General features: G+C 39.7%; 2 protein-coding genes across 3 annotated transcripts; both read left to right on the top strand.

The window, feature by feature from the left end:
* The first annotated feature begins 909 nt into the window (after positions 1-909).
* mtcl3 (MTCL family member 3) lies at positions 910-11594 on the top strand. 2 transcript variants are annotated; one of them, XM_079895503.1, is made up of 8 exons: positions 911-1014; positions 1801-2527; positions 3986-4210; positions 4366-4524; positions 6555-6623; positions 7210-8397; positions 10799-10943; positions 11197-11594. In XM_079895503.1, exons 2-8 carry the CDS (start codon positions 1850-1852, stop codon positions 11199-11201), a joined length of 2469 nt encoding a protein of 822 aa, XP_079751629.1. In that variant the 5' UTR covers positions 911-1014; positions 1801-1849; the 3' UTR covers positions 11202-11594. The 2 variants fall into 2 exon arrangements, with proteins under 2 accessions (XP_079751630.1, XP_079751629.1); XM_079895504.1 differs by lacking the exon at positions 11197-11594 and having other exon boundaries at positions 910-1014; positions 10619-10881.
* A 1544-nt stretch (positions 11595-13138) lies between these two features.
* Positions 13139-24991, top strand: mtcl3a (MTCL family member 3a). The gene is made up of 7 exons (XM_079895501.1): positions 13139-13880; positions 13966-14133; positions 18274-18528; positions 20190-20648; positions 20907-20986; positions 21083-22589; positions 24299-24991. The coding sequence occupies exons 1-7, from the start codon at positions 13557-13559 to the stop codon at positions 24491-24493; spliced, it is 2988 nt and encodes a 995-aa protein (XP_079751627.1). The 5' UTR covers positions 13139-13556; the 3' UTR covers positions 24494-24991.
* The last annotated feature ends 248 nt before the right edge of the window (positions 24992-25239 follow it).

Below are 25239 nucleotides of genomic sequence, written 5' to 3'. Positions count from 1 at the left end.
AATTAAAGCATCTTGTGTGGAACAAATGCACTGAACCGTAATTCTTTTTGCTAGTGTGTCATGGATACAAGTAAACAATGAGTCAATAAGACAAAGGCAAAAAGTAGTAATCACACATTTTGCCAAAATTGAGAATCGGGTCTAATGATCTGTCCTGTGATAGATGGGGTTGACTCCACTGTGATCAGATTCAGAGAAAACGCATCAAAATTCTTTTCAAATTCAATCAAACAATTAGAAGCCTTTGTAGGGCAGAAAGGAAGACGACAGACATAATGCCAGTGTGTGTCTGGATGTGATGGAGTCCCAGATGGTGTGTGACTGCAGATGCAACTGGGGTGGAGCCCGATGTATTGATCATGTCAGTCTGGTAGAGGAGAGAACACAATCCTGGCCTCACACAAGATCTAAAAAACATAAATATTAATTATGAAACGTTTTATAGAAGTTACAGGACATAAAACTCAAGATTTTATGCTGTAAAGATTTTTATGTTTTAAAAAAATGGCATCAATGTAATTGTATGAGTTACCTTTTTATGGTAAACAAACAAGAGCTAGACGGATTTCCTGTGTTGATAGACAGACAGACAGACAGACAGACAGACAGACAGAAATACAGACAGACAGAAATACAGACAGGCAGACAGATAGATAGATAGATAGATAGATAGATAGATAGATAGACAGACAGACAGACAGACAGACAGACAGATAGATAGATAGATAGATAAATAGACAGACAGACAGACAGACAGACAGACAGAAATACAGACAGACAGATAGATAGATAGATAGATAGATAGATAGATAGATAGATAGATAGATAGATAGATAGATAGACAGATAGATAGATAGCCTACGTGCTCAAACGTCTCTGATGGTGTTCAAGTCTCCGCCCAGCAGTGACGTCACCTCGTGAATATTGACCCATTGTGATGGTGGTTTCAGGACGCTGTACACTGCCATTATTTTTAGCCTGCGCCATGAAGATGAGAAGATGAGATCTTAAAAGGTAAGAATTGTGTTCATTTGTTATTGTGGGATGTTTAATTATGTTTTCTTTAGATCTGTTGCTCGACCGGGTATAAAGAATGGCTCAAACGATCAATTCACCTTGGAAAGGTTACAAGATAATAACTCATCATCGTTACGTCAATATATTAAATTACGAATCAGTATAAGAATGACAGAAATAAAGTCCTGGTTTACCTGGACACGAGCCTGTAGAATCTAAGATGAAACGATGGCCTAACTAAATGAATGTAAAGGAGCCGGTGCTTTAGCAGTGTCTCTGCACATAATAATTCATGATGCTTCTCATTTGAATCTCAGCTGCTGGCACATGATCGATGCCTTTATTATTTTGTAGCCTATTTCTTTTTGTATTCGTCATGATGATATCACTCGGGCCCACGTGAAAAATACTCGGTACAGTGAACGAAATAGGCCAATTTTATCAAAAAGCCGGGTATGCTACTTCAAATAATACTCTGTTCTATGATCAGAGACTTGATGTAAAGGTATACGTGCAAAAGAATAGGCCAATCTGCTATATGAGCCCCACCATCACTGGATGATGATGACAACATCTGATCTGCCATTATAACATCATCTGACTTCAGACAAATCAATCAGATCGACACCCTTTTAGCCTCACTGTTTTTATTCAAGTCAGAAATATTCTTCAGTTGCATTAGCCAGAAAGCATTAGATCACGTATGGCACGTACCGCTGCCTTTATTTTGTTTAAGAGCCTATACCATCAATAAAATATTAAAGCTGTTTTCCCCCCTCACAGCTGCAGGAAGAAATGGATCTTGCACACGTGAACTCGCACAGATGACAGAATGGACTCTGTGGAAAGCATGAAGCAACAGCAGCGCGCGTCCTCGCCAGCCAGATTCAAAGACTCGCCGTCAAAAGCGGCGTCCAAAAGCGCGGCTGCTAAAGGCGTCGCGTCGAAGCCCGGCGGTAAAAGCAGCCGCAGTAATTCTCCAGTCACTGTCCACGCGGGGAAAGACAAACACGCGGCTAAAGGCGCGGCCGCTGTCCACGCGAGCGGTGCTGAAAGCCCGACTCTGAGAAGGGCGGAGAAGAACAAGAGCATCGAGGAGCGCAGCAGCTCGTCTGAGGAGCCCTACGCCGCAGAGGAGTCGCTGTTGGGGGCCGAAGCTGCTCGGGTGGTCTCCGATCAGCCGAGCTCCACGAAAGCCTCTCAGGGCAAACGAGAGACCGCGAGAGCTGATGGAGGCAAGCAGACGGCCAAGAGCGCTGTGGGATGCGGCCCGGGCTTCTGGAGGGAGGGATGCTTGCAGTCTGAACTCATACAGTTTCACATGAACAAAAGCTTGAAGAAAGAAAGCGGAATGGCAACGAAGACGCCGAGCTCGCCGGTGACCGAGCCGCAGACGATGCCGCACGCGCCGCACGCGGAGGCGAACCGGCCCTCGGAGGCTTTACCTCCGCCAAACCTGGAGCTGCAGGAGGACATCGAGAGACTAGAGGAGGAGAACGAATATCTTAAGGTAGGATAAGATAATACTGATGGTGCTTGAGTGGAAATATGGATCTAAAAATTTGTAATAAATGCATGCGATAGGCTAAAGAACGTGTTACACCTCTGTTGTAATGAACGTCATTTTATTTTTGTATTAAATGAATTAAACCATTCTGAGAACAAAGAAAAAGTCATTTAAAGTAGTTTTGCCTCAGAAATGGCAATTCATTTGATAAAGTACTTAAAGAAAATATTAATACTTGAAAGATATTAAATCAAAGTGTGGTATAACTATAACGCAGGGATGAGTTGTCATTGAAGAAAACAATCAAACCCTTTACATGACTGTTTCAAGGGCTGTTGATCACAAATATCTGATATTTCCCATAACCACAAGAAAAAAATATGACATACACTACTGATTTTTTAGTCTCTTATGCTCACCTGCATTTATTTGATACAAAATCCAGAAAAAAAAAAACTATATGAAATATTATTACAGTTTAAAATAACTTGTTTTCTGTGTGAATATATTTTAAAGTGTAATTTATTCCTGTGATCAAAGCTGAGTATTAATTCATTACTCCAGTCTTCAGTGTCACATGATCCTTCAGAAATCATTTTAATATGATGATTTGCTGCTCAAGAAACATTTTTATTATCAAAGTTGAAAACAGTTGTGTACAATTTTTTGTTTTGTTTTTCACTTTGATGAATAAAAAGAACAGCATTTATCGGAAATAGAAATCATTCGTTACATTATACAATACCATTCAAAAGTTTGGGGTCAGTAAGATTTTTTTTTTTTTAAAGAAATTAATACTTTTATTCAGCAAGGATCCAATAAATTGATCAAACATTTCAAATAAATTGATAAAATAAAGACATTTATAATATGACAAAAGATTTCTGTTTCAGATAAATGCTTTCAATTCATCAAATAATCCCGAAAAATTGTACATAACTGTTTTCAACATTGATAATAATCAGAAATGTTTGTTGAGCAACAAATCATCATATTAGAATGATTTCTGAAGGATCATGTGACACTGAAGACTGGACTAATGATGCTGAAAATTCAGAGGAATAAATTGTGTTTAAAACTGTAATAATATTTTTCAATTTCCCTGTTTTTACTTTACTTTGGATCAAATAAATGCAGCCTTGGTAAGCAGAAAAGACTTTACAGAATTTACAGATTCCAAACATTTGAACGGTAGTGTATACTTTTGAATTATTGATTAGAAAAAAACTTTACCTTGAAAAATGTTTGAAAACTAATCATTTTTTTAAGCACTTTTGTTGAAAGTGCAATAAAAATAGATAAAGTGTAATAACTTTTTTAAAACCTATACAACAACTTGCCGTTTGGCGCATGGATGTTAAACCAGATTTGACAAAGATTACTCACCTTAGACATTTTTTTTTCGCTATTGATATGATATGATATTTCGCTATTTTAACATGAACTTGTGTGATTTATTAGCATGAAATTGAAGAAATGCGAGCGGAGATGGATGAAATTAGGGACACATTCTACGAGGAAGACGCCTGTCAGTTGCAGGACATGCGGCGTGAACTCGAGAGAGCCCACAAGAACTGCCGAATCCTCCAGTATCGCCTGCGGAAGGCAGAGAGGAAGCGGATGCGATTCGCAGAAACAGGTGAAATCGACGGGGAGCTGCTGAGGAGCCTGGAGCAAGACCTGAAGGTAGACTTAAATCCTCAAGGCAAACTCTGATGCCTGTAAACAATGAATGCACAGCTTTAACTTTACACTGTAGAAACAGTCATAAATACTGAACCACAAAACAACAAGGAATGAGAGAAGTGTCAGTAACAAGACAACGTTCTCTCCTCTGCCAGGTGGCCAAGGACGTGTCTGTGCGACTGCACAATGAACTGGAGAATGTGGAGGAGAAACGAACGAAAACAGACGAAGAGAATGAAAGACTGAGGGAACAGCTGATTGAAGTTGAGGTGACAAAGCAGGCTTTACAGAACGAGCTGGAGAAGACCAAAGAGGTGAGAGCATTTTAACTAACCAGTATAATAAACTATTATAAGATTTGTCAAAATCTGTGGACAAAAGATTTGTGAAATTTGCACAGACACATGTTTTCAAGGCATCATATGGTTTGAGAATACAGATAAGTACTGCATACACTGAAAAAAAAAAATGCTTTGGACTAACTTAAAAAACTTTACTTTGTTACTGACAAATTAGTTTTACTCAAATTATATTTATGGTTTGGTTCAGACCCTAGATTTGATTTAATATGAATCCAAAACATTTTTTTCCCAAAGACAAAAAAATGTAAACAAATTAAAAAGATTAATTACTTTAAAGACCATACCATACTTAATCTATATATTTTCTTTAGACATAAGCCAAAATGTTACTTAAAGGATAACTCTCTTTTTGTTAATCTACCTGAGTCAAACATTCGTGTAAAAGCATAATTAGGATGGAAACGCCACTTTTACGTTTGACCGGATTTTCGTTTTCGGTCAAAATGCCTTGTGAATGGGAGTGCTTGGGGCACTTTTATGATAGCATCAAAATCGTTATTTTTAAAACACTAAGAAGGCTCGACACAACATGAAACATTGCTGGAAGTATCACCAGGGGCTCTACACATGAACTCGAGCATTGAGAACATTGTTTGTGTACACTGAGTTAACTAAAAAGAAAGGTTTTGTACGACTCACTTTATCAGTTAGTGTTTCCGGTGGCTGGAATTTTGTCCGTCAAAAGTAGTCGATCTCCGAATGCAACGTAACATGAGGAGAGTAAAGATGGAAAGATCTTTACTCTCCTCATGTTACGTTGCATTCTGAGATTTTGACTGAAAACAAAAATACGGTCAAACTTAAAAGTGGCGTTTCCATTCTAATTATGCTTTTACACGAATGTTTGACTCGGGTAGATTAACAAAAATAGCCTAGGTTGCAATTTGGCGAGAGTTACCTTTACCGTTACCTTAATTTCACCTTAAACAAAACATAAAGGCTGGCCCACAATAAAATATTTTTTAAATCTTATCAGATTTTTAAAATGTGAGCGCAAACATGACGATAAAAAAATAATAGATTTATCATAGATTTATTTAGGTTTTGTTCCTATAGTGTGTGGAGAGCCGTGATGTGACCAAGATTACATTCTCGAACAACCAGAGTCCCGATCTCGCCAAATCTCTCGCGGTCAAAGACATGTTTTGCAGAACAAAACGTTCAAGTATCGCCAAGTTCTTTCATGAAAGCTCTCAGGAGATTGGTATGGTAATAGAGATTGGTATGGTAATGGATATGGCAATGTTAATGTATTTGGTCTTGGCAGAATAGATCAAGTACCAAGACAACAGATCAAGTACCAAGACTTGCTTCTGCCAATACATTCACAGACACTGATGTGAGCATGTAAGACATGTTGCTGTTGCTGCACATGTAACACACATGATTTAACCCCCGTAGCAGATCTATACAGGTGGAGCTGGGGAAGGTGGAGGGTTTCTTAAAGCGCGTTGCATACTGCTACCAGCAACACTAGCGGTATTTGTTTGAATGTTGAGCCGCAGCTCATTGGACGCTGATGCAACAGCAACCAATCAGATGTGCCATGTAGATAATGTGATCGCTACCAAATGAGTCAAAGACTTATCAGCCTGCGCCATGAGTTTCATGCCAGAACTAGGTAATTATGTTTACCACGGATTTATTTTACTTATAAATTGAAAAACCCCATTATAAAACCCCATAGGAGGGAACCAGCGACGAGTTAGTCTTCTGGGTTTGGACATCACGCCTGCACCACTCTATTGTGTTGTGATGTCTTTTTAAAATATGTATCGTATTTTCTGTTATATGCTTAAAAAACATCAGAAAAAAGACAATAATTTCTGCTTAAAGTTATGTGTGCATTTAGACAAACTGAACAAAACCATGATTTTTGATTAGACCAATATAAAAATGAACTTTAACTAAATGACACAGTCGTTTCACTTTTTTCAGTGTAGATAATGAAGTTCCATCATGTTTATTCCAATGCATTGCAGCTTTCTCTGAAACGAAGAGGAAAAGATGTAAAGACATCAGAGAAGAGGACTCCACAAACCCCAACAGAGGTAAGAGACATTCAGATGTTGTCAAATGCATCAGCAGCTTTTGTAAGAGTAGACATTTCTAAGTCCCCCCCCCCACCCCCATATACACTTTTTGGGAATTAAAAATTGTGGTATAAGCACAAGCAGAATCCTTTGCCAACCAGTTGGCTGCCTAAACAGAGGTGCAAGCAGTGCCGGCACCGGGACGAGTGAGGGCACGGTAACTCTTTGGGGGGTCACGAGTTACTGTGCCCCCCTCGCTCCCCTCCCCACTGAACGTGAAGTGAAAGTGAAAAGAGAGCACGCATTTCAAAACGATTACAAATGCAGGTGTGTGCAGGTGGTAAATGGTAAAAAGTGATAACCTGCCATTATTATCTGATTTTACACATACACATTTTGTGGTATACAATAATAAATTTAAGTTGATTGAGTGATGCTAAAAATATATTTTTTGATTTGAATAAAACCAGTTAATTTCACCTACAAATTTTCATGAGCCATGCAGACAGAGTCCTATGCCCTTGATTTGCACCAACAACATCAATTCATTAACAATTTGACATGAAATTCGACACCATTTTCCAAACTATATTTTCTTCCATAGGAGGAAAATGAAGATCTAAAATGCCAGTTGGCCTTCATCAAGGAAGAGGCCACCTTGATGCGGAAGAAAATGGCTAAGATAGACAAAGAGAAGGACCGTTTAGAGCAGGAGCTCCACAAGTACCGCTCCTTTTACGGTGATGTAGACAGTCCTCTCCCCAAAGGTGAGGCTGGAGGTCCCCCCACCACCCGAGAGTCTGAACTGAAGCTCCGTCTGCGGCTGGTGGAAGAAGAAGCCAATATCTTAGGCCGCAAAATCGTAGAGCTGGAAGTAGAGAACCGCGGGCTGAAGGCTGAGTTGGATGATATGCGCGGGGATGAGCTGGCCGGTGGGACGACAGACCCGGCGTCCAGAGAGCAGAGCGAGGCGCTGTCCGAAATGCGGCAACAGCTGCAGTTGGTGGAGGATGAGGCTGAACTTCTGCGCCGTAATTTGGCTGACGTGGAAGAGCAGAACAAGAAAATGACCAGCGAGCTCAACAAGCTCAAATACAAGGCAGGGTCACATGAGGGCTCACGCTACAGCAGCGGGGCGGTCGATGGGGCAAAGTTTGAAGCTCTGCAGGAAGAGCTGAAGGTCGCCAGGCTGCAGATCAACGAACTGAGCGGGAAGGTGATGCAGCTGCAGTATGAAAACCGTGTGCTGCTGTCCAACATGCAACGCTACGATCTGGCGTCCCACCTGGGCATCCGCGGCAGCCCGAGGGACAGCGACGCAGAGAGCGACTGTGGCCGCAGGGAAAGCGACGATGACTGCTCTCGGCTCACGCCGCATCGCAAACGTGAGGGTCCAGTTGGCGGCGAAAGTGACTCCGAGGAGGTCCGCAACATCCGGTGCCTCACTCCTACTCGCTCCCTCTACACCCCAGAGGGACGTTTTTTACCGAGAAGTTTCAAGGACCGCCAGCAGATGATTGATATCCGTATAGAGGCGGAAAGATTGAGCAGGACCATCGATAGACTCATTGCTGATACCAGCACCATCATTGCAGAAGCTCGAGTTTACGCGACCAACGGTGAGCTGTTTGGAAGAATGGATGATGATGATGAGGGCGGTCGAATACGAGAGCACGAGCTGCTTTACCGCATCAATGCTCAGATGAAAGCTTTCAAGAAGGAGCTGCAGAACTTCATCGACCGCCTGGATGTCCCAAAACCAGAGGATCGAGAAACTGAAGAACCTCTGTCAGTAAGTACAAATAAACACAAGACTTACACAAACCTATTATGGTTTTTTGGATATATCCTTTTGGTCTGCAAAATTTCAAAGATCAAAGTGCTTGATAAATGGAGTTATTGTCTCCGAAAAGAAAGAAGTGATTCTGAACTGCCTGAAACAAGTCATCAGTAATTCCAGTCTTCCTGCTCAAACCTATGTAGGTTTGTAACAAATTTGCATAACGCCAGCCTATGGTCTTCATTGGCTTCCAGTGAACAACGTCTACCCGGCTCCGCCCTCAAACACTGTGTACAGTTGGGGGTGGGGCAACATAGACATACTATATTTGTAGTTGAGGCCTGGAAGAGTTTGGTTTGTGTTGTTGACATGGCGAGACGATGCTGTTTTCTGCGCTGCAAAGGCAAATCCACATAGCATGCACTTCCAAAAGATGAGGACTCGCGCTGGCATTGATATGGTATAACCGATGCCATCATTACTGTTCGTATCACTGTGTTTTTTAAGCACTGAGGAAGATTCGGAGCGAAAATTCAGATATAGAAATGGGTATTTGGTTTCCGACACGTGAGGTAAGCGATAGACCAATCACAACAGACTGAGCCATCTGACCAATCAGAGCAGACTAGACCAATCACAACAGACTGGGCCATCTGACCAATCAAAGCAGAGTAGACCAATCAAAACAGACTGGGTCATCTGACCAATCAGAGCAGAATAGACCAATCACAACAGACTGGGCCATCTGACCAATCAGAGCAGAGTAGACCAATCACAACAGACTGGGCCATCTGACCAATCAGAGCAGAGTAGACCAATCACAACAGACTGGGCATCTGACCAATCAGAGCAGAGTAGACCAATCACAACAGACTGGGCCATCTGACCAATCAGAGCAGAGTAGACCAATCACAACAGACTGGGTCATCTGACCAATCAAAGCAGAGTAGACCAATCACAACAGACTGGGCCATCTGACCAATCAGAGCAGAGTAGACCAATCACAACAGACTGGGCCATCTGACCAATCAGAGCAGAGTAGACCAATCACAAGAGACTGGGCCATCTGACCAATCAGAGCAGAGTAGACCAATCACAACAGACTGGGCCATCTGACCAATCAGAGCAGAGTAGACCAATCACAACAGACTGGGCCATCTGACCAATCAGAGCAGAGTAGACCAATCAAAACAGACTGGGTCATCTGACCAATCAGAGCAGAGTAAACCAATCAAAACAGACTGGGCCATCTGACCAATAGGCTCTCAGAAAGGAGGGGTTTAGAGCGACCAAATTCTTTATCGAACTGTTTCAGACACTGAGAAATGAGGTGATGTTGCAATGTATATTATGAGAAAACAAAAGTTTTTTTTTTTTTTTTTATCTTAGATGCATGTTATTATGCCGAGGAACCTTTACGTTCGCATAATGGGGCACTTTAAAGGAAAAGTTTAACAGAAATTAACATTCAATCATTATTTAATCATCCTCATGACATTCTGACCCTGTAGGCCATTTTTTACCCTGTATGTATTTTTTCACCAAATAAGACATTGTGAAGAATCACACAACAAGTTTATTGTAATTTCATCTGTCAAGCTCCAAAAAGGCCAAAAAACACCATAAAGCACAAGTAAATTACAGTATATTCATAAATAAGTTTTGCATGATGAACATACTACATTTTAAATTCACTGAAAAATGTCCCATTCTGCCATAGCTCTCAAATCAAATATAGCACCAGTTTAGACCTCAATGACATATTGTCATAAGAACAATCATGTTTGAAGATGTTATTGATTTTATACTTGAGGTGATGTGAAAAATGTGCCATGTTTGATGTGACAGCTATGGTGGAGAGCAGGATTTTTAGAGAATAATGATGCCAGTTTTGGTCTGTTTGTCACACAAGGCAATTGGGATATAATGCATAAAAATGTCAATAAATGGCATACAGATTCTTCAAATTCTACATAAATAAATAAATGCATACATACAATAACAGCATATGGGTTTGGAACAATGATAGTAAATAATGACAAAGTTGTCATTTTGGGGTGAATTATACCATTCATTTCTTACAGATAATAAGGTTTGTTTAATGGATGATTGTGATCTTCATTTGTTTTCCTCAATCTTGATCATGTAATGAATATTGCACTCTTCTGCCTCTCTATAGACTCACTGATACTCTCTTTCTTCCATTTCCTCTTCCATTTTGATATCAACCCAGATGTTTCAACCTATTATTTTGCTTATTCTCATTCTTGTTTTATTCTCATCTTTATCGTATGCCACTATTTTCAAACTAGTCTTTCTTTTCACTCTTTTCTTTGTTCTGTAAATTTCATTTCTTTTATTTATTGTACAGTTTTGTTACTTTCTTCCTTTTCTTTTTGTTCTGTTTTCTTAGTTTATCATATTGATTTTGGACATGTCATCAAGGTTACACATGGGACAGGAAGCGATGATCATTTCAGGCACAGACTACAGTCACTCAACCGAACACAAGCGTCCACTCACAATCTGCTTCACTGTTTGTATATTCAGTTTATTTGGTGAGTATTTTTTTGTGTATTTCATTAAATTATTACATTTAATATAGTTTCAATTATATGTGTTAGCATTGTGTCCTGATCAGAGCTTGACATTAACACCCACAAACCCGCCAAATGTGTGTGTATTTCAACTGTATTCTTTTAAAAAGGCATCTGAAATAATAAACTAAATGCAATGTAATGTACATTTTTTTTTTACGATACATATTGATATTGAAATATCTGAAACGCTTCCAATACTCCTTTACCGCAGAATAGATACATGATACCAGCAGCTCTTTCTCACTCTCTCATCTCTCCGACAGCGAGTTACACACAAATCCTCCTCCCACCACTCACTCGTTTCATTTGCTCTAGATGAATATGGTTGCTGTTACAGGGCTTGAATTTCGATGTGGGATTGAGCGCATTGCGCATAATTTTACTCATTTCCGCAGATGTTGTGCTCACACCCAAAGAAAGCCGCCTCTCAGGACTACAATTTGTTCTTTTTCGCTGCTTTTTGCGCTTAAACAGTCAAATCCACACAAAATAATGTCTTTTGTCTTCACGCAAACACAGTCAGATATGGTTTAAGTGAACGTAAACATTTGAGAAAGAAAACGCATGTGTAACAGTGTAATGGATCCATGCATCAGGTCTTAAAGTGACAGCAGCCTAATAAACCTGCTGCCAAATTATGAGATAATATTAAAAATATCTATATGGCAATTTTTCCCCATGGTATCAATGGCAAAATTGTGGCCAGTGAAAATGCTGAGTGGCTAGTAACTTTTTAAAACCACTAGCCACAGTGACTGGTGAGCGAAAAAGTTAATGTCAAGCCCTGGTCCTGATTATCTGAATATTTATACAGAGTATGAAAGCTTCCATTTTGTGGACTGTAAAACATGTTAAAACATTTGAGCATCGTACATTAGTAAAAATAAAGATTAGTCAGTGCTTCTTTGCAGCTTGCATATTCTCACTGAGAATCATTTTACCAGTTCTCTCAGTAACCCTCAGTTGGCCATTTGGTTCTTTGGAGATTAAAAAGTTCTTGATGTTACGTTATATGTGATGAGTGTCCTGGTTCCTAATATCATCTTTTATCAGATGACAAAGTAAAGCCCTTCTCTGAAGCTCCAGTGCAACCATGCAAACTCTTTTGGCATCAGGCTGTAAAACACATTTGAAACCTTTTAAAAATAGAGTGTGTGATATATATTTATATTTGTATTAATGGTTGATGATCACAGTTATAATGACTATCTACTGTACACTGTAAACAGTGAAAATTGGCAGCTGTTGTTTTCTACTTTTCTACTCATTGTGAACCTTAAAAATGAACATTCTTACTGTTTCTGTTGAGATTGAAGTTTGTGTTCTCTGTCTTTTTTGATTCTCGTGGTTCTCATTGTCTGCATGAAACAGAAGTTGCAATAGCTTCCCTATTGTTTTCTCAGAATTTTGTGATCTATTCTCACAATTGTGCATCATAAAGTCAGAATTGCGTGATATAAAGTCACACTTGTATGTTATAAAGTCAGAATTATGAGAAGTTAGTCTTTTTTCCCACAGAATTGGACTTTATAACTCACAATTGCTAGTTAATCAGAATTGTGAGAAAAAAAGTCAGAATTGCGAGTTATAACGTCAGAATTGCGAGATATAAAGTCAGAATTGCAAGTTATAAAGTCAGAATTGTGAGATATAAAGACAGAATTGCGAGATATAAACTCCTAATTGTGAGAAAAAAGTCAGAAATGTGGGATAAAAAGTTGCAATTATCTTTTAAATTGTTTTATCCTGTGGTGGAAACAAGCTTCCATGTGTGTCAGAGTGAAACTGCTTCTCAAACAAGAACAAATGTAGGGCGGGACTTGATTTTGTCCAAGGGAAATTGATTGGATGGTTGTGGTTTGCTATTGGTCGATGTCGAAGAGATGTCACTGCAAGAGGAAGGGGAAGTTTTTTTGATAAAAAATTACATGAATGTAAAAATTAATGATGTGCAATTGTGCACTGATAAATAATTTATAATAAACACTGGAGTATTCCATAAAAAAATAAAAAATAAGAATCATTATTTTTGATTTAATGGTAACTTTAAAGTTGAGCTTTCGGTGTGCACAAGGACCCCGAATGACAACAAGGTAGGCCTACAACATAGTTACAGAGGTAAAAATACATCAGAGTATTTTAGGCTCTTGACTCTTGAGTCAGTCGGTGTCATTTTCAGTCTGAAGCAGAGTACGCTAATGGATGACTTCAATCTGCAGTTCACTAGCTTATTTTATTAAAGCAAAATGATGTAGACTGAGAATTTATAACCTAAAGGATGCAGTTTAGAGGATAGTGTGTACACTATACTGTTTTCAGTGTGAAATCGGCGTCTCCGGAGAATGACAAGCTGACCTTGTCGTCCTTTATTGACATGGAAGGAAGAAATGCGCCCGGCGCAGAGACACCAGCCTGGGCTGCGGAGGAGATGGCACAAGTGGCTGGTTTCGGATAATAGAGAGTGTGTTTTTTTTTATTTATTTTTTTTATTTTTTATGGGGACTGTAACTGCAGTGCAAATAGTTAAAAAAGAGAGAGAGGTTGTAATCCGTGTTTAGTTGTGACTGAAAGATGTGGAATGCGTTTGGAAATGGATCCAGCGGGTATGTGAGCAAGGCGCAAGGCTGGGAGTTCGTCCCGTGTTCTCGTCTAGAGAGGCCCGGTAAGAAGGTCCAGAGTCCCGCCCGGGTTCGTTCGTTCCCGAGCAACTTCCTGGAGCAGCTTCCACCTGGACCATCCGAAGCGCCTCGCGCACAAACCCCGAGTCACGAGCTGCACAGTCCACACACACGCCTTAAAAAGAAACTCGAGGACTTAAAAAAGCGCTACGATCACGAGAAAGAGGAGTGGAGGATGGAGAAGGAAATGCTTTTGAGACAAGTTGCTGATATTCAAGTAGCTACAAACACAAGCATGCGACACCAGTGGGTTTTGACCAACCAGCAGTGTGCGTTTCTCTTATTCTGCGTTGTGTTTACAGGGTGGAGAAAACAGAAGGATATTGTTGGACCTGAAGTGTGTTTTAGAGGAGGTGCAGTCGGGGGTGAGGCGTGAGGAAAGTAGACGGGGTGAGCTGGAACTGCAGAGCATTAAGGATCGATGCGCATGGGAAGTGGAGCGATCAGAGCTGAAGAGGCGCATTACTCAGGTATGAAACATATATAGCAAAAACATATCCCTATTTATGTGACTGTGGATGTCTATTTCTAAAGGTGGGGTTTTTTTTTAAAGTAGAGACACAAACCGAAAGTGTTGAAAACAGCTATTCAACATTTGCATCGTAGGGTAAAAAACTAGTTAATTGAACACAGACTATCGAGGCATGTTGCCACACTAGATGGGGTAAGTTGTCACAATGTGAACTTGTTGTTTATTGATGCTGATTTGAGAGGAATCACTTTTTTTGCCATATGAAATAGAACTAGCCGAAGATTAAACAAATATTTCCTTGTATTTAAAATGTATTATACAATATTTAATGTATTTTACATTACAATGAACAATTATGAAGCACAAACCAATTCAGAAAAAAAGGAAAATGCAAAAATATCAAACCAATTCTGTTGTTTTGGACAACAGAAACACAAATAATAAATTATTTAATAAATAAAATAACAGCAATTAAAAATGTGACATCGCTTCTACTGAAAAACAAACATAGTAACCTAAAAATGGTAATTACCAAATTAACTGATTTAACATCACAGACATACCAACAGAATTATTTTTTTTTTTCGGGTTAAATCAGGTAGTAATAGATCTTTAAGGTAACAATTACAGGTTACCACTTTTTTTTACAGTTTATGAAAAGTTTTACACTAGATAGTTTAAGTTTAAGTTTAAAAATGAAACAAATCTATATTAGATTATTGGCATAGATGAAGCACATGGATAATGTCAATTTTTTAATTATTTGTGTGTTTTCTAATGGTTGTCATTGAGCATAGCTCAGAGATTGCATTGGCTTTATGTAACACAAACACTATCAAGTGCAAATATATCCTGTCAACAGGATCATATATTTCATCATTTAATGCAAAAGAAATTTGGCATGACAAAGATGCAAATGTAAGAGTAATATGCAAAGCAAACTAGTGTGGAAACTACCAAACTAAAAATAGAAAAATGCTTAGTTTTCACCTTTTTTCCTCTCGTATAGAAAGCCTTCATTTCTGTTTATGACATCCTTATAAAGACACTGTCCAGATCGCCTTGTATTTACTATCCATTGTGAGAGATTTCAATCCAGTCTAAGGCTTTATACTTTATTGTAAGTGAGAGTTAGTGACTCAGAGACACTCCTAATACAGTAGCACAGTCGGCATTGTTGAGATGAAGAGGAGAGGAGCTTTGGATTGTTGTGTGAAGGCATATCTTGTGTCGGACTACACCTCAGGACATACACAGGACTCATACTGCAAAAATACACAAAAGAATAACCTAATAATGTGTAGTGGTCTTGTAATGATGGTTTGAGGTTTTACATTGTGAAACAATGGACACGCTTGACCGCATATGCACTTGTTTAAATTCAGAAAACGATTTGGGTTTAGCCACACCAGTCCACCCAAAGTACTGGTTGGTGCAGAGAACAGAATTCAGGGAGGGGTCGGAGTGAACCTTAAAAAAGTTGTTTTCTTTGCAGTCAACATCCTACCACAGCACATACTTTTGTCCCAGTGGATTTCTACGGTTTACCACTTTCACAGCAGGGTATTCGCCAGCATATTTCTGAGCATATTTTTGATCTTTAAAACAGAGATGAGTTGCTCCAGGGCCCCACCCTTAGGAATGTGAGATGCTAAAGGATTGGTCTTGCTGTCTATTAATAGAGGGCTGTTTTTGTGACATTGTTACACAGACACAGACAGAGAGCACTGCAACCAGGGTGATTATGTTTTAGTCTTAAAACTAGCAGCACCCTTGCACACTTAACTCTGGTTACATGTCACATCAGTGTCTCACATGCCCTCTGCTTGTAAAAACATGCGGTGAGTGCACCCAGGAGAACTCATAGGGTTAAGGACAGTGTGCCAGCTCATTTTAGTGCTATTGGAGCGCACTGTTTGTGCAAACACTGCTTTGCTCTGGACCGTTGCTATATGAACCATAAATAAGATTCACCTATTTTTGTCTTTGCGGTTGCCCTGATGGTGGAGCATGCAGGATCAGTCCAATCAACACTTAACTTCACAGCTAAGTTGTCAGCTATATTATTAAGAATTTAATATTCATTAGCTGTTTCCACCCAAAGTTGCGAATTTAGCTTGTGCGCAAAATTGGAATATTGCATAAAACATTTGTGAATAAAGCAGGGTTTCCATCTAATGAGTCGAAGACAACAAAAGTAGGAAAAGCCACTGTATATAACCATTTTTGTTTAGAATAAGGCAGCGGCCATTTGCACATAAGCAACTCGATTCTGTTTACTTTAAGTAAAATAGCAGCATTTTCTTAGCGATATGCTAATTACACTAAGTGAAAATAGCTATAGATTCTATTTACACTATATAAAAATAGCAGTATTTTCTTTGCAATAAGTGTAAGTTAAGAGGCTATTTATATTTATAAATAGTGGCAAATACTATTTGCACCTCTGTCTTGTTGTATATTAAAGGGGAACTATGCAGTTTTTTTATCTTAAATTACCTTAACTGAACAGCTTCGGAGTCATTGGAATGGTTATATGACTTTTTTCGGGTTGAATGGTGGTCGTCTCGCACCCCCCTAGCGCCTGTGAGCAGAAAAACCACCCTTGCAACTTTGGGCCGGCGGGTATCAGGTCTCGCGATGTAACGAATTGCTTTACGGCACTGCACACATACACTATCTTCTTTGAAAACAAATGCACGTGACCAGAGGGAGAAGATGGGAGGGGGGAGAGTCGCCAACAAGTTTTGACGACAGTGTTGTCAAATATCTATTCCGAAGCTGTAGGGGGAGCTCTATAGAGAAACCTGCGAGCAAAAAGCAAGAAAACAGCGAAGAAATTACAGTAATAACATAGAGTGTAAATTATTATATTTATTAAAATTATGAATTGGATGCCACCTTATTGGGACAATAAAGCCGCGCCTACCCCTAACCGATAAACACTTTATTATTAAACACACATTAGACACTTTATTTCCACTTTTTGAATATTTTCTTCATTTTTATTGAAAATAAATGACTTTTTCCGGTCTGATATGTGACGGGGAAAGGGACTAGAGTCAATTTTGGCAAAAGACGGATTCGAACTCGATTTGCGTCAACACATTCTGCTACGTGCCTTACCCCTATACTATTGCTACTGTTGATAATCTAGCGTCTTCTGTCATTTTGTCTGGCCCAACCAGATGTCAGTGGGCAGAGTTAGTGTAAATAGCCTCGCCAACAAGGCGGTTTATTTGCACTTAGTGTAAATAGACACTCCAATATAATAAATGACCTGCGTCTTAGAGCACAGACGAAACGCAATAACGTCGAATTTATGTGCATCTTGACATTTCCATCCAGCAGTTTTTTTTTATACAATATCCCAAAATGCGCATAAAAATAGGTGGATGCAAACATATCTGTTGACAATAGACAAGGCACTGACTGACCTATCGGGGAGCTGTCGGTTCTGGTAATCGGCCAGTTTATATGTAATATGTTCAGAAGACTGTAGTTTGGGGTGTGTACGTTTTTTTAATGTTCTTGACAAAAGTCTATATGCTTACCAAGGTTTCTTCTCAATTTCTTTTTGTATTGATAAATACAAAGTTCAAAAGAACAGCATTTATTTGAAATAGAAGTCTTTTGTCACCATTGATCAATTTGAATGTATCCTTGCTGAATAAAGTATTAATTTAAACAAATCTTACCTTTTGAACAGGAGTGTATATAAATCTCTAAAACACAACTGGCATAATTACCAGTATGTGTTATAACTCATGTAGACTATAGGTCTCAATGACATCAATAGCTTCCATCAGCTGCAGAGTTCAATCAAGCTCTGTGATAAATATGGTTTTAGTGTTTGCTGTCTGCGCTCTCTCCAGGGTCATCGGGGGGTCAGCATACCAATGTGGCCTCTCCATTACATGCAAAACTCTCAGCACTAGTCTGAGCTGTTTTTGTCTGTAGGCTTAGGCTGGGCATCCAATAAGGCCTTGGTCAGGACAAAAGGTCCATTTCATCCTGTTGCCAACTAAACTCCTCATGATTCTTCCTGTTCAAATGTTTTGCTTTCTTTGTACAACTATCCCATACACCCATTTCCTCTTTGGTGGTCATCAAATCCCTGGCTCTCTTCTCCCCACAGCTAGAGGCGCGGGGATGTGGCGTGTTGGGGGAGACTGTGAGGAGTAATGAACTAGGGGACACTCTGAAGCGGGAAAGAGCGGAACAAAAGAGGCTTCTGGAAGACACTCACAGCGCAGCGATGGACCTCCGCTGCAGGCTGGACAGCAGTGAGAAGGGCTGGGTGAAGGAAAAATCTGAGCTGCTGGAACGCTTTGAGGCTGAGAGGAAGGAGTGGGAGAACCAGCTCATGGACATGCAGCGGAAGATTGAGGAGGTGAGTCTGCGGATGTGCGCCACTCCCCACATCTCAGCAGAGAGAACCATATCTTGTTTCAAATTAAATGATTCCCTAAGCGCTCCTGTTTACTTCCATGCTAAATGAAAGCTCTGCCAGTAAGCCTGAATGGATAATGGTAACACCTAAAATTGGAAGCAATGATGTCACATTATATAAACCTTGGAATTTCAAGTGACTGCCAAAGGAAGTTTAGCTCAGTTTAGCTCAGGCATTCATCAGACTTAAGCTTAGAGCTCCAAACTAGAGGTAGAGAAAATGCATCAGTGCATTTGGCAGATGCTTCAAGCATAATAAGCAGCAAAAGAGGACTCATTTTGTCATATGCGCGCACTGTCTGAGAGACTGAACTGTTCTTTTTAGCGCCTTACTGAACAGTCAAATTAACACACTTGTATGTCAAAATGCCAGTCTTTGCGAATATCCTCATAGACAAAGTCGTTTATGTCTTAAGTGAACGTAAATGGTTGAGAAAGAAAGCCATTTCAGTATATAAGATCACTGTGTTCACTCTTAAAGTGACAACAGCCTAATAAACCTGCTTTGTTCTATTGTGTTTTTTTATAGTGTTTAAAGTTTTTCAGGTATGTCTATTTCATTTGTGTCTTTGTTGTAGTTTTTTGTCCTATTGCTTGTAACTATTTTCTTTGTTCCTATTTTATAACTGTTTACTTGTATTCAGTGAGCTTTTTAAAAAAACTTACATTAGTTAGGCTAGTGTTAGTTTTTTATGTGATTTTGAAATTGTTGATGAGATTTATGAAATTTCAATACAAATTTTATATCGTAAAAAGCAAAAATAACTATATCTTGATATGTCATTATTGTGAAATAAAATTGTTCATTTTCTAATATAAGATTTTGGTCATATCGCCCACCCCTATGCTCAGGTGTCTTTTTTAAAGGCTGCAGCTAAACTCTGTCAGGCAATGGCCTTCCATGGCTGCATTTGTGGGATCCTGATCTAGTCTGAACCATGACTTAGATTTTTGGTATGTGGTTACATATGCATTTGGCAGATACTTTTATCCAAAGTACCATATTCAAGGTATTTTATCAGTTCATGCATTCTCTGGGAATCAAACCCACAATCTTGGCATTGTGAGCACTATGCTTTACTACAGGAGTGTCCAAACCTTCTCCTGGATGGCCAGAGTTTAGTTCTAAAAGTAGTTAAACACACCTGAACTTGCTAATCAAGGTCTTCAGAGTAACTAGAAACTTCCAGGCAAGTGTGTTGGAGCTAAACGTAGGAGGGACGTTGGCCCTCCAGGAGCAGGATTGGAGACCCCTTTTCTACTGATATGGTGTGGAATGGTGAGTGGTTAAATGTAGAGCAAGGAGGGGCAACGTTGGTCCTGGAGGGCCGCTGTCCTGAAGAGTTTAGCTCCAACCCTGAAAAAAAAAAACCTCACCTGTCTGTAGCCTTATAATCTTGAAGACATTGATTAGCTGTGATTGATTAGGGTTGGAGCTAAACTCAGCAGGACAGCGGCACTCCAAGACCGACGCTGAGGAAAGGGCATGGCTGGGTTTCTTGTGGAGGTCTGGCATAATTGATTTAAACTGGCAAGGGGCAAATGTTTGGGTATTAGAAGATGTGCCAAGGACTACATTCACAATTGTTTTGTCTTTTCCAGTTGTACAATGAAGTGAAGGCTCACCGTACAGGATGTTCTCTCAGACCAATTACTGATGGACAAAATGCACTAAGGATCAGCTCATGTTCTGTCAGCTCTTTGTCAAGTGAAGTTACCTATCCCTCAGATGCCCAGAGCAATGAATATTCTGAGGCTCTTACCCAGCAAAGCAATGCAAGCATCGACTCCCAAACAAGTCAACTCAGTCACATCACCAGTGAATCCAGTGACCAGTGCAGCGATCAAAGCAAACTATTAAATCAGCAAGGTACTGGGGAACAAAAGGCTATAGACACTGCAGAGCTAGAAGAAATCCTGGAAACCTGTTTGAAATTGAAAATGGAGAACAAGTCCTGCTTCGTTGGACAAGATGACCTCCTTAACCCTTTCAAACGATTTCAGAGCATGGAAATAACCTGTGGAAGTGACAAAAAGAAGAACAATACTGCCCTTAATGCGGTGAGACTGTTGTTCATAACCCTCTAATCTCAATCTAATCTCTCAGGTGTTTCAATTACTCGATTGCATTACTTTAATGCTAATCCTCCTGAACTATTCCTTAATAGAAACACAAAACAAATCGTAAATTTACTGTAAATTTACTTATATTTAATTGTATTCCATGATAGGATGCTGCTGTGTTTGCAATGTTATATTGTGTGGTCTGAGGTCTAAGGTTTGCTCTTATTATTCCTCTTATTCATTAACAACTTGTAGGCACTTAAGGAAATTGCCAGTGTGAGTGAAGAACTCTGTAGCTACCAGGATGAAATGAGGAAGCTGCCTGATATTAAGAGGTAAACCTCATTGCTCACAGGTGCTGCATGCATCACAAATGATGAATCAGATCTTTGCTTCATAATGATATCACTTTGTTTGGTTTCCCTTCTTAGAAGCCGCAGTGAGTCAATGTTTTTTCCAAGAAAGGCTGAGTTGGCGGAGAGGGTAAAGGATAATTTGGAAATGGAGGATACAGTTTTGTACTTAAAAAACATGAGTGAAGACCTTAAATCCCTTGATGAGCAATACTGGATGAACTGGGAAAGTTGTAACATGGAATCACAGCAAAGGGATGCGAAGCCACCAGACAACATAAGACAACAAGCCCCACCCATACCAGCCCGTAGTACATCTTGGTACCTTAGCAGTCCTTCAGCTTCAGAATTAGAGTCCAGTGGCACAGAGCAATTGTGTCAACGGCCAGGAACCCACCAGGACAGAAAGTACACCAGCCCCGCAATTGTACGAAAATTTGAGGCGATGCTTCAAGAAAATGAGGGGAAAATTCTGACCGACTCTGGGAATGTATCCTGCTGCGATCCTGTTGATTCCAAGTGCAATATCAGTTGCTGCCAGAGCCGCTGGTCCTGTGATGGAAGTAGATTTGCCAGCAACAACTCATCCAGATATGTACCTGTTAAAAGATGTCTTTCCAACATTGACATTGCAGCTGAAGCCACCGATTGCAGTCTAAACCAAACAGATGCTGTGTGCAAAAACGATCTCAAGAGTGCATCTCATCCCATGAACATGCCTACAGATTCTGTTGCATCAATAGACTTCATTTCGCCATATCCCGGCGCTACAGCTACTCCCAGAAATGAGAGACTTGAGCAGAAAACTGCGGAGTTAAACCGTACACTCTTCCAGGCAGGAATGGGTCTTCGGTGTGATGAGGACATTTCTATGAATGTTTCTACTGATTGTTCTCCAAGTCTACCAGAGGTCATCTCTAAGGACACATTTACAGAGAGCCCATCAATGCATGTTGAAGACAATCTAAAGGTTGTGCTCTCGGGTCTTGTGCCGAAGGAGGGGGGAAGAAGGAAGGAAACAAAGGACCTCATCTCTAAGTCTTCATCTCCAAAGCAGGAATGTATTCTACAAAAAGACGTTGAAGTTAAACCTTTCCAGACTGAACACACTACACCAACTTCAGTTGACCAACTTGGCCCAAGTGTTGGAGAAACATGCTTTGAAATTAGCGCAAGTCCACCACAGCTGCAAATTCAGATGGAAAGGTGCAGCAAAGTTGTGGATGTTAGTGCAGATCAACATCAAGCAGTCAAAAAATCCAAACAGGCCAAAAAGGACATGTGTAGCACCAGATCTCGGATTTTAGAAGAAAATCCATGGAAGCCCTCGACACTAGCAGCCTATCCTCGTCCAATGGAGTCTAGGTCCAACTATGGAGCTGTTGAGAGGATTCTGAAATGTTACGAGGATTTGGAGAGATCTCAGGAGCAGAAGCAGTCACAGCCCAGTCCAGGGAAGGAAGAAGACCTCATGGACCTCTTGGAAATGTTGGATATGCAACATGAGCCCAGATCCAGTCAGAGACTAACACACACACCGCACCACCAGGTCATAGCCCACAAAGAGACACATGTAACAGTGCAGGTCAGTACTGCACACACTCCCACACAAAGACACACACCATTCAAACCACAAAAGCACACACTTTCACCCGAGCTCCACACATTCAAACACATGGTAAATAACTCAGCCGGAGAAGTGTATGAGGTGCAAGTGTAGATGACTATAGTGTATTAAGTAGTAGTTTTTCAAGGAAAGAAGTCACTTTGTTCCATATTTAAATGCATTTAGGTCTGAAAGCCTGTTGTGAATATAGACACGGTTAAAGGGTGTTGTAGCGCCTGCAACAACTTCAGCCATAGCATACAGGTAAAAAAAAAAAATAGATACAGTATAATAAAAATATTAAGGACACAATTTTTTATTAAACATTTTATGCCATGGTCTGACTGAATACTCGATTCTGATTGGCTGGAAGGTGTGCAATAAAAAACGTTTAATGCACAGGTAAGTTCCAAGTCAGTTTAATCACTGTTCTATATTAAAGGTCAAATATTGCGCTGCAAACATCAATAACAGCTTTAAGTTGTCATTGCTGGCAAATGACCATGGTATAATCGGGATAATCCACAGGCGATTCTTTGCTTCCACTTCGTGCATTAAAATTGTTTAATGCACAGCTAGCCGTGGATTATCCCTTACTTATTTCTGACATCAACTAAGGTTAATAGGTGGTTTCTTTGGGTGCTGTACAGTGATACACACAGTAATTGGTAAATCTGTTTTATCAGAATATGTTTTCATCAATAAATAATAGTAAATATATTAGACATTGCTTAGAAAAATTCCTTCTAAATCTACAACCAAAAGTCTTTTCTCATGTCTGGAAATAGTCTATTTCGAATTTATTGTTAAAATACCTCATTCCCACAAAACCATCTAAGCAGCACAATTAAAATTCCTTAAGTTGAATTTCTGTCAGAAAATATTGGCAGTTTGTTCAAAGCGAGAAGCCCAGAAGCTTCTCATTGTTGAAATCGGGAATTTGCTTCAAGGCTTTAAGTGGAAAGAATTAGTGGCACCAAGTTTAATTTACATCTTTCATGTCTAGCTCTTTAGACAACCTCAATTAACTGTTTTTATAGGAGGCAAAGGTATGTGGTGCAATTACAGAAACGTACCATGGCCAGTATTCCTCTGCACGGACCGCTTTTGTACATTACACAGAATTGCTGGAAATGATTGTCAGATTATGACTCAGAAAGCATCAGAGAGATTTAATCAGTTCGTTTCATTTCAAGTTAGTTCTAAGATGGAGAACATATGCTGGAAACAAAAGTGAAGCCATTTCCTTTAAATGCAATTGCATCGAAAGAAAAATACTAGTGACATTTTGTGTAAAAATTCTGTCTAAAAATTAAGCACTCCCTCCCTTTAGTTTTCATTACTGCAATGCAATTATGAAAATTATCCTGTCTGGACACATTTGTAATTAAAATCAGTTGTACTTTGTCAGTACTTTACAATTTAAATATATACTTTCTTTGCAGTTTGCATTATGGACTGCAATAAATTAATGAGAAATAATTTCAGTTAGGCTCCTTTTTTATTTCTGCAAACAAAGCATACAGTAATTTCGTTTGGGGAGAAACATGACCTGGGCGTCTCCTGACAGATCTCGTGAGATTCATTCACAAATGTTCTGTACATGAAAGCGCACAGAGTAGGTGAGTGTGCTGTTGACAGGAATATTTAAATCCGATGATATTTCATAAAAATATTTGTCTCAACAGCAAGGCAAAGAGTCCTCTGTAACTATCAAGAAGAGCTTTTCACGCCCCGTGTGTCCTGCAAAGAGGCGTTTGCCCTCTCGTTGGGCTAGCCGCTCGCCCGTCTCATCTGCATCATCTCCCTCACCCCCACCCACAGTCTTCACCCAGAGACAAACACTCACCTACCCCACCTTTCACACAGAGACAGTGATCTAAATCTGCGTTAGACACAGTCCAATGCCTGTGTAAATAAACACTGTGACTGTTCAAATGTTGTGTACATTTCTGTAACCATGAAATCTAACTGCCTTTTTCATTCTTTTGTGTACATTTTATTTCTACCAGTGTGAATGTTTTGTTTTTATAAACCAGTCTCTTATATTTTATAGCTGCCAATGTAGACCTGTTTTCTGTCTATGCTTCACATGTGGCCTCATGTGTGTGTGTGTGTGTGTGTGTGTGTGTGAGGTCTGATGTCTGACTGATAATATCAAAGCCTGTTTCACGTCAAATCCTTTGTTATACCTTTACCAACCTTAACCAAAATGACTCGTTATTATAGAAACAAATGGATTCTACACTTAGTTTACGTGCTAATCTGATGTGAGACATATCATTTAGACAATGCCTTTGCAGTTCTTTTTCTTAATTAATATACCAAGTGTATTGAGCATTTATACAAATAAATAAAATATTGACACTCATTCTAGACGTAAATGTGTTTTATTCATTATTTAGTCTCGCCTGGAGCCACAGTACACATGGCCAGTGATGTAGCGGTGACTGGAGAAGTGTGTATACTCTTAATTTATGCCCCCAATATTTTTTTAAGTGTCCCAGCAAAGGATGAACGCTCTGTGTTATAAACAGTGACATGTAAGACTAGTCTTGCATATTAGTTCACCCCAAAATGGGCCAGTAGTATTTGCACATTATCACTTAACTTTTGCTGCTTGACTTCA

The sequence above is a fragment of the Squalius cephalus genome (genome assembly GCF_949319135.1).
Source record: "Squalius cephalus genome assembly, chromosome: 15".
NCBI lineage: Eukaryota > Metazoa > Chordata > Actinopteri > Cypriniformes > Leuciscidae > Squalius > Squalius cephalus.
This window is presented reverse-complemented; position numbering and strand designations above follow the sequence as displayed.